The 15,143-nt window shown below is 49.9% G+C and overlaps 2 protein-coding genes across 2 annotated transcripts; both read left to right on the top strand.

The window, feature by feature from the left end:
* Nucleotides 1–9,043: 9,043 nt before the first annotated feature.
* Nucleotides 9,044–10,911, top strand: HER10_EVM0003875 (uncharacterized protein; the record flags this gene model as incomplete). The annotated part of the gene is made up of 6 exons (XM_035473537.1): nt 9,044–9,343; nt 9,400–9,858; nt 9,934–10,079; nt 10,137–10,304; nt 10,368–10,617; nt 10,702–10,911. 6 exons carry the CDS (start codon nt 9,044–9,046, stop codon nt 10,909–10,911), a joined length of 1,533 nt encoding a protein of 510 aa, XP_035326128.1.
* A 1,504-nt stretch (nt 10,912–12,415) lies between these two features.
* Nucleotides 12,416–13,739, top strand: HER10_EVM0001973 (uncharacterized protein; the record flags this gene model as incomplete). Its single annotated transcript, XM_035471704.1, has 3 exons — nt 12,416–12,834; nt 12,890–13,336; nt 13,406–13,739. The coding sequence occupies 3 exons, from the start codon at nt 12,416–12,418 to the stop codon at nt 13,737–13,739; spliced, it is 1,200 nt and encodes a 399-aa protein (XP_035326074.1).
* Between the last annotated feature and the right edge of the window lie 1,404 nt (nt 13,740–15,143).

The following is a 15,143-nucleotide window of genomic DNA, read 5'->3' as shown; positions in this document are numbered from 1 at the left end:
CTGGAAGGAAAATGACTTTTGCGTTGCAGCGTGGCAGCGGTTCAATGGGAAACAATTCAGGAGGTTAGTGATGTTTCTTGTCAGGTTGCCCCGCCCCCCGCCTCCTGATAGCCAAGTCTCCATGCTTGATGACTAGTAGTTGATGAAAGTGCTGAGTGCTGCTAGCCATTCGCTAGACCGAACCTCCGAGGCCGTGGCCGTGATACCCGTCGGTTGCGTTGACGAGCGATTTTGGGATGCCAAGTGTCGATTTGCAGTTTCATCACCCCTTGATGGATGAGTTTATCCAAAGCTTCGTCTTTTGACGTGCCTGTACTCCACTGTGCCTCGCATTATTTTGCAGAATCATGTTGATGTATCTCGAGGTAGCCTCTCATGTATCCTGGAGGCACGCCTCTCTACGCCATTCGGAACATTTGTAGAATCACGCCCGTCTCGTAAGGGTGGAGGCGCTGGCTAGTGTATCATGTTTTGTTTTTGACAAGGTCACAGAATACTCGGTTGCGATGGCGGCTATCTGCTCGTAGCCTGTAATTCTGATGGAGCGAAAGCGAGACGACATCTATGAATAATATGAAGCGCTAGACTGGCTCTGGCAAACGTCAGTTGATCGCCTTGGACTCGAAAACAATGAAGCCCGCAATTATGGTGGCTTTATGGGTTCACGTGTAGAAGGCCTAATAAGGGCTACATCTGGAGAGGAATATTTCCACAGAGCAACGAAGCTACGAAAGCTATTGGTATCACAATCCACGCGAAGTTTATGTTAATGTCAGAGAGATTCCAGAACGACTTCCAGCAGAGCTCTAGGTGTCTTCGCAACCTGAAGCTGCCACGCGCAGCCACAGAAACTTTCAGTTAAAGCCTACTGTTGCTGTGAATCACCGCTGGAGACTGCACTGAGAGTCCGTCAACTTTACGAAATCTATGGCCAAACCCCGCTACAAGTAAGACCGCCCGCACGCTCCCTAAGTTTTGAATCAACAAAAGTAATCGGATAAAATCTTTCTAGACCGTCATCATGGTAGAATTATAGAAATGCCAAGTGAGGTTCGGCTCTTGTCAATGTTGATGTTCATAACTTTCAAGTTGGGGCCGTCGACCGCTAATTCGCATTTGTATAACCTTCATAAAGCATAACAGAGGAAAGCATTGCATTCTGTCACTGGACTCAATATGCCTGGTATCAGTTTTCTATTGATATAAAAATGACTCCCTCATCGTAGTCCTTCTTGTAATGCCGTCGGTGAGGTGATTGACAATTAGTTTGTCGTGATGTTCGCATTGTGAACACCAGGTACAGCCCCTTGATGGCTCACAAGTTCATGGACAGTCAATGACATCAGCATTAGTGAATACATCAGTATGGCTTTGCAACGCGTCCGACTGAAAAAAGCCGTTCAGCTAAATTCGATAGTCCAGGAGAGTTGTTGTTAATCTCCCTGTCACCGTTTTCGCTTCTCTGTATCATCGCTATCACAGTTCAGAGACGACAGTTGAGTCCATCCAGTGGTTTCTCCAGCGATGGCTCGACGAGTCAAAGAACCACCTACAGTGTCAACCAATTGATCCCGTCGGCGTACCGTTCATCTTGAAACGGCACATTGCCGCGCGTATCCTCTTTTGAGACACTTTTGTGGAGAGGACATACCGCCCAAAGAGTGCAAGCAAATCCTAAGATATGACTGATGGACCTTCGCAGGCTTCGCTCCATGATTGCACTTTGATTTTAGCAGCCTACAAGGCAAACTTACACCGTCCCAGCTCGGCCAGGATTCATCATGATACGCCCCTGAATACTCCGTAACTGAGATGCTTTCGCTTTTTGGGTGAGCACCAATCGTTTACCGTGCTCACTTACTCCGGAAGCACAAGCGTAGAAGTCACATTCCGGGCGGAACCCCCGGCACGCGACACGCAAGCTCTGCAGGGCCAATGGCCCTGGGCCGGTGGCATGGTAAGATTATTGTTTAAAAATGACCGCCGTGGGTGCTAAGATAGAAGCGGACAGGCGCCCGAATAATGCCCAAAGGGAACAGAAATTCGTTCCGACTTTTGGATCCGCTAAAGAAGCATATACGGCAAAGATCTTGACAGCATGGGTTTGTAGTCCGAATGAAACGACCCAGGGCAAGTCGTGCCGAGCGTAAGGGGAGGGGAGGGGATTGGTCATTGGTGGTCGAAGGATCGCACTTCGTTTCGAGTCCTGGTCTGAGTGGTCCCATTTCCCACCCTCACCAACCGATTCGACGGCTCGCCGGGGAAAATCTGTGCAAAGCCCTTTTCGCTCTAGGAGTCTCGCGGCTTCGCGTTCATGATCCTTGGCACGCTGTTGGTGAGAATTGGGGGAGAGCCAAGATGCAGAAGTGAACAATTGTCCGAAATGAAGTGAACGAGGCAGTGCACTGCCTCCATTCATCTCCATGTCGCCTGCAGGCCTCGAGGAGCCTTTTACCAGGGGTTGAGAGCGTTGGACTTGGTTAAACCCACGTGGGACGCCTCCGAAGATGGGGAGGGGACGCTCCTTGGACAAGGAATTAGAGAGCTTCTAATCTGCAAATCTCACTTGTTTCCGGCGCTTTCTTTGCCCCCTTGATCCATAATCTTTGCAAGTCTTCAGGTGAGTGTATTTTGACGATTGATCGATCATAGACAATGTAAGGGGGTTGAGGCTGAAAAGCACCACTTAACCGGGTTTTCCGAGCATGCCAGTCTGATAATGTGGCGACGATCACCCACTTTAGAAGTTTAGCATCAGGCGGAGGACGTAAGCGGCCCGCGGACAGGGAACACTCGAGATAGAAAAATAAGGCCGAACCAATGTCTGTTCTTTGAAATCGCCGACTAGTCTCGAGCAGTCCCACGCGTATCGAAGAAAAGGGCTGTTACCCTCGGCCGCGACGGACTGGGGCCGGCTCCGGGCTCGAGTGTCGGGCCGGTGGGGGTGGATACCAGGTGGCTCGATCATGGCCCCAGAAACGGCGCCGAACTCGTCACTCAAGGGTATTGAGCTTACGCGCGTTCTTTGGGGGATCCCGTACCCAGGCGGGCATTTGATTTGGTGCCAAGTGGTCGGAGACTCGAATAGCCAACCACAGATCCAGGAGAGCACCCGGCGATGCATGCTTATGCGAGGGATTGCTACCTGGTATGCAGGGGCTTACATTTGAACCTGTATCTGGGACGGTCGAGATGCTCGGCGCCTTACGCATCTTAGTTAACTGCTCGGAGGATTTCCCATAGTCGTACGCGGTATGTGATCCATCATCCCCCGACTTTACTTCTCTGAGCACCGGGAGATGTTTATGCTCACGCCCCATGTCACGGACGTAGACGTACTTCAAGATTTTTCGGGGTTGTGTCTGCTCGAACCCAACCACTGGAACGGCATCCCATGTCGATGCGGGTGATTTTAAAGTGCCGCGCAAGTTGCCCAAACGGCATGAATTCGCGGAGCTAAAACCTCTCACGCGGGAAGGGGAGCCTGGGATAGCTAAGAATAGAGGGCATGTCTAGACGAGACAGTTCGCGTGCGGTGTCTCTAGGAAAAGCGCGTGCGTCGTAACCGTTGGAGATGTGCTTTCAGGGATCGGGAAGGTGGGAGGCGGTCTCTCTCCCTTCATGAAAGTCCGTTCCCTCGGATTTGGGAGGGCAGAAAAAAGCTAAATGGGTTTAAGGTGGTTGTGTTGGTGGTGGTCCCGAGTAAGTTTTGTCCTCCTTTGCGTCATTCGTGAGGAAGTGAAGAAGAGGGGGGGCGTGTGCGAAGATCAGACGAGACGGTATGTCCTGAGACGACCGCTGTTCGGCACAGGTTTCCCATACCCACCAAAACCTTTGTGCCGAATATCAAAAGATATGCTCGGTGCGAATGTGCCGAATATGGTTTTGTAAGGTTAACCTTGAAATGTCCCCCGAAACCTTGCCATGGTTGAGCTTACTTTTGCGTGAACCAACACTCTATTCTTCCACCGAGAGTTTCTTTCTAGAATTCAGAACAGGCCGTCTATTTCGTATTTACGAGAAGCTTAGGAATAGGGTTCCCGTCAAGGTTAACCTCAAGGTTGGTTTGGCAGTCCTCGTCATCGATCTCGGAATTTCGGTTGTTTACCTTCAAGGTTCAAAGAAAGGCGGTTAGGCTCGCGAGATTCTCGAAGAGGTGTTCATTCCGTGTGAGACAGCCAATCCCCCTCGTAAGGGGCCACGGGCAGGTCCAACCGGCTACTTTCTCTCGAACTTGAGCCTCTGCCCAAAGTCGGGTGGTTAATCCCTTTGGACGGCCTCATTTCACCCATCCGAGCTTTGGGATAATCGGGCATCATGAGGTCTGCAGCTGCGCCAAGCCACAATCCGTGACAGCGACCTTGTTCTCGACGTCCCAAATGTTGTAGATAGGCGAGGGCACGTAGTCTTTTCCTCGGTTTACTGTGACTCTTGGCAAGTCGCAGTAATGTCTGGTCGGCTCCGAGGTTGAGAATATTCGAGATAACCAAGGAATTACCCTGCTCGAGATATGCTTGAATTGATGAAACTACATTTTCAAGGACGTCAGACACGCAACTCTATCGAACCACCCTGCTGTGAATTTACCCGCTAGAGCCTATCGCTACTTAGGGTAGGATGGTAAAGTGAGTTTGGAGGACGATGGTTCGAAATTACCCCGCAAGAAAAGCGAGGTGCTCGCAGAGCGGACGGCATCACAATACGTGTGGGATGCTGCCATGCATCCCCAAGTTTAATGCAAAGAAAGCCTTGACACCTTTCGGGAACTCTGACTCGGCTTATCACGAGTACTATAGATTGACAAAGTCATTTCTAAGATGTGTAATATCATGCTAATCTCGTCCGGTCAACCTTAACAGTGCTTGACGGGTATCCGATGTTCAAGGTTCTGGAACACTAACTTTAAAGATACTTCAAGTAGGAAGTTGATCATTCGTTGTCGCCACTCAAAGCCTCGCGTGAGGCGAGGTGTTGGAATTCTGTCTGAAGGTTAACCCGTGAAATACAACCTTACACGATAGCATTTCCAAAGTCTGAAAAAATACATCCCTGGCAACATGCGGGAAGCGCATGCCGATAATCCATGCCGTTAGTGACGATCAATAGCAGGTTCCTGTATCACCTGTGTTGCCTACGCCCAGGATGTCCTGACACTACCCGCTCTTTATCGAAACTCGGAAACCCAATAAAGCAAGGCGGCCTTCATAACATCTTTGTAGCTAGGGTGTTCCGCAGGAACGAACGGCAAGGTTGAGACTTTGAGATTATTATAAGCATACATTCTTGTGATCAAGGGGAAGGTAGAAGAGGGGGCAGGAGTTGGCGAGCTGTCGCGTGGTGATCAAACGATTTCGCGGGCTTGGCGGCGTCGAGATGAGACCGCCTGCAACTTGACACGACGATCCTTTCCGAGTGCTACGTTGCGCTACAGCTGCAAGGTGGAGCGAGCTTGAATCAAGCACGACTTTCAAAGGTTGAACGTAACCATGGTAGCCGCCGCCGAGTAAGTATCGGACTTGAGATGAGTGAGTATCTTTAACGTTAATTCATGTTGATCCGGATGTGTGTCCCCATGTGGACGTAGGTTCAGGAAGCAAGGTTTAGTTCGGAACTAGGGATTATTACCTGTAATGTGTGAAGCTTGTCAGCTCGGTATCGTTCTCTGCTTCGGTAGTAATCTGGTTTGAGACTGCAGGTGGCAGTCGATTTCCGAGATACCGACCCGAAGCCCCGGGGCTGTCGACTGACGACATGTTACGATGGTAAGTCATGAATCTCCATAGAATACTTCGATGAGAAGTTATCAATGGTCGGGGAACTGTCGTGGTGTCGACCTTCAGGGCCGATGATCGCTAGTAACTTAAATCACAGGACGAGAACTGAAGTATGGCGAGATATACTCATAGGAAACTTGGGGAAAGTGCTGCAGCGATTGTAATCCACACCATATACCATCAACTGCTGGATGTTACTCAGTCTGTATACACCAGATCACGCATGGAATCAAGGGTATCTCACTGAGGCCCGAAGCACCAGCATTGATGATGTCCCGTTTCAGGCTCAACGTACGAGATGATGTCAGGGTTCCTTTCAAACTGTGGGATGTGATCGTGAGATATCTCAATGTCAGAATTTATCGCTTGTATAGTTGTGTAAGTCACGCTAGTGAAGCGCGAAGATAGTCCTGTTGGCAACTGCAAACTTATTACAATGTCGTGGAGTGTTCCATCTATGTAAAATCAAGATCGTGCCGAGGATTGTGAAAGTCGAGGTACTTCTTCAATAACATGGTTACGCTGCCTTGCATGAAGCCTCGTTGGTTGATGCATTCAAGAAAACTTCCGGCTATTTCCCAAGTTCCCTCTTCAAGTGGTTCTTTGCCCCTATATGCTGGTGACTTTGAAGTAATGACCGAGGAGCAAAGGCGCGAAGTCACTGATGGCTTCCACAAGCTTGAAAGCAATTTTAACCTTCCCTCTCTATGACTTCTTGACTTGCAGACTATAGAAGTATCCCCAATAGGAATGAGATCACGTTGCCAGGACCCCTTCCATTAGATGCCAAAATAACTTCTTACTTGTCACCAGACTACAAGACTCACCGCCATCTCGGGCTCACTGATATGCGTCACTAAGTCAAGGAGGAGTGTCATGTCATCGCAGCCTCCGATATCAGCGTACAAGGTATCTAGGGTAGTAGAGCGTTCCGCTCTTGTACAGTATCTGGTAGACCACACGTAGAGTGGACGTCCTTCGTTTTTAGCCATAAAGCTGCAACGCTATTTTCTCCATTCTCGACCGCGTAGCTTGATGTTGTGCAATGTTCAGTTCCATCACGTTCAGTTATGTCTTTTCTAGGTTTTCAACATGTCAACAGATTGATTTAAGGGAATTGATCAAGTCCAATTTTCATCACGACTCTTAGATGATCCACTCGGGACCCTATTACAAGCCGATGAAGAGCGGCCCCTCAACCTATTCTACAAGCCTAAGGTTTGTTTCCATGCTCAGAAGCTTTAGATCTACCTAAGGATTAGTTGTGTCTGCTTTTTCTTCTCCTTGTTACAAGCTGACGAAGTATCGATACTCCTCAGTGGTTCTGGACTGTATCGACACAAAATTTCAATCCGGATCACTACAGATCCACCTAGGGAATTCGCGAATGCTTTCATTCGAGCATCATACGTCCAGACCAGCTTGACTTAATAGATAGACGACGCAGTGAGTCCTAGAAACATACTGGAGCATTATTTGCACGGCGATTTGTTTCCATCATCTTCTTAGAGGAAAGTCTGCTCTCTTGCATGATCCATCATCTGGCTCACGGCCAATCTGACTAGATCACTAGGCAATAGCTGATCAGCGACTATCAGATGTCAAGATCCCTCCGATTGCATTTTTGGTATTTACATATACTTGCGCACTTTCGCTCAAGAACAAGTTATCGTGGCGTTCACGCCAAGAAATCTGCTGTACCTGAAGCGAGCGGGCGGGCATGCGGCGTCGCCCCAACCTAGTAGCTACCGTAGCAAACCCGATGATATTGATAGGCTCCATTCAGAGGTGCTCAGGAGTCTTAAAAGTAATTCACAGACTAATTTTGTCGGCGTGAAATCACACTGAAGTTCTCGAAAACGAGGTTCGCTCGGGAATCGTGAGCCCACAGTCAAGACGAGGCTCTTCAAGGTCATAAAACCAACGCATCTTGACATGGGCGAAGGTAATTCCAGACTACAATCTCAGTCTGAGTTCAGAATGTTCCTCATATGTATTTTTGGATCAAAATGCTCCATATGTTTAGGAAGGAAGTGGCGGTCCATAACGACTCACCCAGCTGGGGAGATGCTCTAAGCACTTAGTCTGTCAAGGATGAAAGCGAATGCATAGGTTTAGCGATCGCTTTAAGAAGGAATATGACGATTGGAAAACGCCTGCGATCTATGTATTTGTGGCAATACAAATAGCTGACAAACGGTATTGATGGGCCTCCGTATCTGCTCGATCAATTCAATGATATGGCCAAGGCGTGGTTCCATTGAAATGGCATTGGCATCGTTCCACAGAGCGTGAAGAACTATTAAGTTGTCACATCGGTCGGATTCCGCGTTATTACGCTTGTGGTTACAGATCAATTTTCATGAATGATGAGACAGACGTGTGCGCGGCGATGAACCTTAACATTCATAAACAAAATCCAAATTAAATGCCTGTGCAGCTGAAAAAGAACTTGGAGAAAGTGCTGTCAAGTGACCTGTCAATCAACGTCATTTGTAGGCCAATGACGGAGGCGATATTGAAGCGCAAGCTGTAAGCATTAATGACGGCCTTTCGGTCGTAGGTGATGACCGATAGATGCAGGCTCCGGAGCATCCTCAAGTGGGTCCGGAGGAACCTCTGTGTCGCACCGGGTGGGGCCCAATTGCTCCGGAGGTCGGCAGTGGAAACCGTGCCGGCAGCTGTGTTGGCAAGTTCCACGAGCCGCCGGGACCCTCAAGGTATCTTCACTTGATCTATATTTGATTATGATATAGATATAATCGAGTAGGATATGTCCTATCCATCGCGATCAAGCGGTAACATCTGGATGATGCTGTAAAATACGCAAGAGCCATATGCCAGCCGTTGTATTCCCTTGGTCTTAGCGCTAGCATTATTCGTAGGCAAGGATTGTACACTAAAGCCTAAGGCAAGGCAAGAAACCACTCGAATGAGCGCGTCTTCTTAGTGTGATTTTTGATAATGTGACCTATGTCTTTTAGTTCCCGAATGGCAGCTATGCGAGGCCTGAGACACCGGAGTATCCTCTGGATGCCCCGCAAGTTGTGATGTGCCGGTGCGAGCAGCGAAGTGTGGAGAAGCCTCGAGCCAAGATCCCTCGATTTCTCCACAAAGACTAGGACAGCTCAATACCTATCCGAGCTCGAAATAGTGCCCCTTGTCCAGTCCATTATGGCAATGTAGAGTATAAATGGCCAGTCGACCAACGACTCACGCTACGATAACTCAACCGCAATCTCAGGCTACAACTGTCATTGAGCGCAACCATGTTATCCATCGATTCTAGCCATATTGCACTTGGGCTCGTCTTGATCCTGTTCTTCTTCCTTGCCAACTCACTGCGAGTAGCTTTCCGCCCTGGCCTCAGCAAAGTTCCTGGTCCCTTCTTTGCTAGATTTACTCCGCTATGGCGCGTGTTATTCGTCTGGAAGGGCAACGCCCATTCAGACTACCGTATACTTCATGAGAAGTACGGGCCAGTCGTACGAACTGCCCCCAACGTGGTTGATATTTCAGACCCGACAGCTCTGCAAACCATCTACGGCATAAATTCCAAGTTCATCAAGGTACGTACAACAAGAAGAATGTCAATCTAACACAATCTAACACAGCGGTTTCTCAGTCAAACTTTTACAACACGTTGGACGCTATCTACGAAGACGAAAGGATGCAGAGTTTGTTCACGGCGATCGACCCAGAAATGCACAAGGCTCTCAAGCGACCAGTGGCACAAAAGTATTCCATGACGTCTATTCGAACCCTCGAGTATCTGGTGGACCCCTGTACGAAAATGTTCACGGATGCCATGACCGATATGCAGGGGCAGGTGGTCGACTTGGGCACGTGGGTACAGTGGTACGCGTTCGACGTCATTGGCGCCATCACGTTCTCCCGCCGCTTTGGATTCATGGAAACCCGGTCCGACGTCAATGATGTTATTTCTGGCATCGAGACTGGCCTCATGTACGGCGGAATAATCGGGGAGGTGCCTTCTTTGCACAAGTATCTCCTGGGCAACATCACGTTGAGGAAAGTGATGGAGAAACTCGGAGTTCCAGATCCGCTGCCAATAGTTATGAATGTGAGTTACGAGCACGAGACGTGCATTCTTGGAATCTTCTGTCTGAGCGTGTCTAGCTGACCTCAACTGGAAAAGATGGTGATGGAGGGCCTCGAAGATTACGATGCCAAACAAGACTCTTCTGAACGAGGAGATTTCTTGGCGTATTTACGACGAGAGCAAGCGTCTACTGGTGAACACATCAGTACTCGAGATATGATGAACCACTTAATGGGCAATCTGTAAGGAAGAAAGAAGACTTTGCAAAGTGGCCTACACTGACTATTCAATCAAACAAGGCTGGCTGGCAGCGATACGACTGGTATCGCCCTCCGAGCTCTTTTCTACTATATCTTGCGCGACAAGCGCGTGTATGAGATTCTACAGAAGGAAATCGACGAAGCACAAGTAGAAGGAGAACTATCTCCTGTGGTCACATTCGGGGAGAGCCAAAAGCTCGTATACCTGTAAGTCCATTCATCAACCTAGGCCTTTGAGATCCACTCTCCTAACGTTGAGACAACACACAGCCAAGCATGCATCAAAGAATCCATGCGGATGCACCCAGGCGTATCCTACCCCCTCGAACGCATCGTCCCGAAGACGGGCGCCGAAATTTCGGGGTTCCACCTACCGGCCGGCACCATCGTAGGCATGAACGCGGCCGTGATCCACCGCGACCGCAGCATCTTTGGCGATGATGCCGATACCTTTAGACCCGAGCGCTGGCTCAGCGACGACATTGAAGCTGTCAAGACAATGGACCGGCATAACATGAGTGTACGTATGAAGCTTCCTGATAAAGTTGACGCCGTTTCGCCTTCTCGAAGGAATGTGCTGACCTTTTGCTCCGGTACCCTGTAGTTTGGGGCTGGTGTCCGTACTTGTATTGGCAAGAACATCTCAATCATGGAAGTCGGAAAGGTAGTGCCCCAGATACTGAGGCAGTTTAGTCTTGAATGGGCGTCGAGCGAGCCGGAGTGGCAGGTGACAACTTATTGGTTTGCGAAGCAGTCGGGCTTGTTGGTTCGGTTCAGCCCACGGACGCCGGAGATCATCGCTAGCAAGGAATGAGGCACTGGCTAGCCAAGATACCGCAAGCTTGTGTGCGGATGTAAATTTGCAGTTCTTTGGAATATCAGTGTGCTATGTTATGTCTAGTGGTTAGATAATTTGATCCTGTGGCGAAGCTCAGCATTACAGTAAAAGGAGATTTTGGTGTAAGTATGGCTCATACGACGTAGCTGGCACGATCGGGAACTTGGTAATGGATATGTGTTGCTTACATAGACTCAAAACCGTTACAAATGGAGTGCGATTGTTTGATCATCAAAAATGAATTCACTGGAGAAAGTCCCGGACCGCTACTAATTGCCGAGGCCGAAACAAAGACGTCAGAAAGCGAGGAAGTACGAGAGCCCCATGGAGATCTCCCGGCACCTCCACAGGCTACCCCGCAAAAACGGGATCTCTAAGCCTCTTCGGGCCCTCTGCATATGTCCCGCGACCTACAGCACGAAACGCCGTGTCCGTCTACACACTTTGTAGCAAGTAACTTCGACTTCTGGGAAATCTTTTGTCTTTTGCCAGACGATTTGTTCCACATCTGACTTTGGACACTTCTGGCCTTATTCTTTGTCTGTTTTGAGGACGCGAGGTCACAATTCGGGGTGTCCTTGAGCTATCCAGGATCCGGATGCATTGGAGGCCAACAGCGACTGAGTCCCGGTATCGTCATGTCTCCCGAGTCGTTTTGGATTACCACAGCCGACCATCTTCCGTCAGGCAATGCCTCGAGTCCCCCGGAGTCAGATGAGGGAAAGCTGCGAGTCTGCGACCACTGTAGAGTGTTCGTTCCCATCCGTCAACTCCCAACTACCCCCGTCTGGAGAAAGCTTCTGAACTGACATCATCTGCGTAGAAAGAAAACGAAGTGTAAGAGATTGAGCCGCTTGAAAACTCTGGTGCTCATCCAGCCACATGGCTTTGATTAACAGCGTGGTCGTGGAACAGGTGACCAAGTCCGTCCTGCGTGTGGGAACTGCCGTACACGTCTCATCAGTTGTTCGTATACCAAACGAAGAAGGAAACCAGGTAATTGTGTTGTCCTAGAGGTTGCTTCGACCTTGTTTCCTAATACTTTATGACGGCGTTTTCCAGGACCTCCAAAAGGATGCACAAAACGACTCAAACCCTCGGCTTTTACTGAATCGACTGCTTCTTCAGAGCTGGGTGGCCGAGTCACAGACACAACCATTTGCACCGACGGTCTAGATGAATTACCATCTAGAGCTTCGAATCGAACAAGGACTAATGGAAATGCGTCCCTTATGTCTTGGTCTGAGCATGTCTTAGGAAGACCCCTATCATACGGCCCGAACGTCAGCCTCGAGATGGAAACTTACTTGTTAGTGAACAACATTCAGCCATGCGGCAACGCGAAGTGAGACACGAGGAACTGACAGAGCGCTCAAGATTGAATCTATACTTCAAACACATCCAACCAAACTATCCACTACTCGAGACTTGCCCAGATAGACGACTCAGAAGTGCGCTGCGCATGTCACCCCGCCTTAAAATGGCCCTGTTCACTGTGTCTTCACGCTTCGCGAACCCCGGCTTCATACCGTGGTCACCAGAAGACTTTGCTAACCGAGCTCAAAGTCTCTCAAGCGACTCGGAACTGAGCGTGGATGAACTGAAAGCATCTTTCCTCCTGTGCCTTCACGCCATGTCTGACTCCTTGACGTGGGCAACTGTCACCGAAACCACCAAGATCACCAGGATGGCTGATTTGTACTACACGATGTGCCTCGGAGGACAGCGCAACGTGTCCGGCAGGGCCTTTGATCTCAATAGCGAGAAGGACGCCGGCGGTGGGGATGGACTGGCAGAAAGACGACGGGACGAGGCGGGGGACTTGGATGCTGAGATGGAGGAGTGGAACAGGGTATGGTGGTGCATCTACCGCCTTGATTCCTGCTGCTGTGCCATCACGTAAGTCATGCTCGGACATGCCTGGGAAGTCAGCTCTACTGTGCTAACATGGAAGCCTTCAAAGTGCATCACCAAACGCGATATCGAATCGCCTCGAAGAGAAGATCAAGCTCACTTCTGAATCACCCACCGAGTTCCTGATACAGCCGCCTCTTGACTCTGAACAGAATCAGAACCTGTCGCAGCACGAGTCTCTGAGCAGACCAACGCATCCGAAACACTGGCGGACGATGAAAGCCATCTTCTCACAGCCGGCATGTACGAATCAGAGCCTCTACCTCGGCGTATGCACCTTTGTGAGATCCGTCACAGAACTCAGGTCCCTAGTCAAGTCCGGCCGCACCAAAGGCCTTGAGAACCGCCTGCGAGAGCTCGAGAACGACAGCGCCGCCACGGCGTTTGCGTTGCCTTCGTGGTACTTTCAGCCCGTGAGGAACCTGAGCGTCGGCGAGACGGGAGAAGACCACGCGTCTCGGTTGAAGAACCTGCTTGTCTGGTCCTGGTAAGAACTGTGATCATCGCTCGACATCGTGCCCGTAAGAAATCGGACCAGTGAAGCTAACAGTTCCAGCTCCGACTTGCTGCTCGCTATCTGTGCCGTGGAGATGAGCGGCTCGTCGACCGCGGCTGCTCCCGATCTCACAGCACACTGGCACTCGATCTTGGACAAGGCGAACGATGCGGCCGAAGTCGTTGGGAAATGGAAGCCCGCCTACCTTGACGTCGTTGATCCGCTTTGCTCCTACATTATTCTTTTGGTTGGCGCAATCTTCTCTTTGCAGAGGGCGCTCTCGTCTGAGATGTCCCTTTACTCCTCACAGCTTGATCTGCTGGAGCTGTTTATGGAGCAGATAGGGAGCCGTTGGCCCATTGGTGAGTATCGCTCCTACCAGACCCTTTCATAGCCCCTTCTTTCTAACATATTTGGGATAGCAAAGCGCCTCGGCAGTAAGTACTTTTCCTTCATGGCTTCCGAAGATGAAAGATGAACAAGCTGACTCAAAGGGCGGGAAAGAATCACTTCAATCCATACAGAGAAACTTGTCTTCAGGGAGGTCTACCTGTACCCTCGAGACGGCGCTCACCTATGTCCGCCAGTTGACTCATCCTTTCGATGGGCAACCTGTCCATCCTGTCTTGAAAGGTGATGCCCCGGAAGCTATCATATCGGGACCTACAGAGGCAAGGAACGCAAGCAACGGATGCTATTCTGACGCGCATGAGGAGGGATTTGGTCATTACTATGGCCTCGACGATGTTGATTTCGCGAGTCTGGAGGGAGTCTTCGGCGACATGGACCCGATGGATATGCTGCTGCAGGTAGGTAGCTGAGCAGAGGCGGAATCACATGATACCACAATAATACATTGGTTATGCATGGTCTCGGGCAGCAAGTGATCCTTCGGAGTACGTGCACAGGAAGGAACTTGCATTTGTGCCTACAAGTACCAATAGTCATTTTCATGCTCGGCAGAAGGCAGGGCTCATAACGAGGATATGAGATGAACTCAAGTCTCAAGTTGAGGGCCGCATAAGCTCTAGGACGGCAGGAATGCCATCTGGTGACAGGTGCGTCACATCAGATGCTGCGCATGAGAACCTCTGTGCTAGGAACCTGTGAAATGTTTGGAACAGCGTTTTTTTCCTGATCTAAAACAAACATGTGAAAGAGAGGCTGTTCGGCGGCGCATGAGGGGGAGGGCGGCGACTTTGTTGGCTGGTAAGTGACGAGCCAATCGTCTGTTGTTTTTTCATCCCATTGCCAGCATCAATATGATGATCCCTGGGTATTCCAAGCAATTGAAGGAACTGGAAAGCTTTGTCGGTCCGTTGTTTGTAATTTGCAGGATGATGTAGGTGAACGTGCTCGGAAACATTCATTTGCATTGTTTAATCGTGGTCAGTCACGGACGATTCCGTTGGAGCTCTGATGTATGCACGTAGGGGCATGAACATGCTCTGGGGGTGAGAAGACAGGATTCAATTAGGTTCAGGGGGAACGATGAGTTCAGATTATCGTAATCCCGAAAGAGCCGCCGTCCTTACGAACTGCACCGGGAGGCCTCGTATTGGCGAGATGAGGAGAAGATGAATGACGGGAGATATTGAAGAACAGAATGGAAGAGTGAGATATCGGGCAAGATGCCTCAAAGTTTCAACTCAGTGAAGCTCAGAGTGACGAGACGCTGTACAGCCGATAACCACCCTCATACGAGTATTGGGACTCAAGGCATCAAACATGTTTGTGCCCACGGCCAGGCTTGCACCGCATAGCATGAACGACCTTATTGCAAGCGCCCCTTTCCGTG

The sequence above is a fragment of the Colletotrichum scovillei genome (genome assembly GCF_011075155.1).
Source record: "Colletotrichum scovillei strain TJNH1 chromosome Unknown Contig00012, whole genome shotgun sequence".
Lineage (NCBI taxonomy): Eukaryota > Fungi > Ascomycota > Sordariomycetes > Glomerellales > Glomerellaceae > Colletotrichum > Colletotrichum scovillei.
The sequence above is the reverse complement of the archived record's forward strand: the minus strand, read 5'-3'. Positions and strand labels throughout refer to the sequence as shown.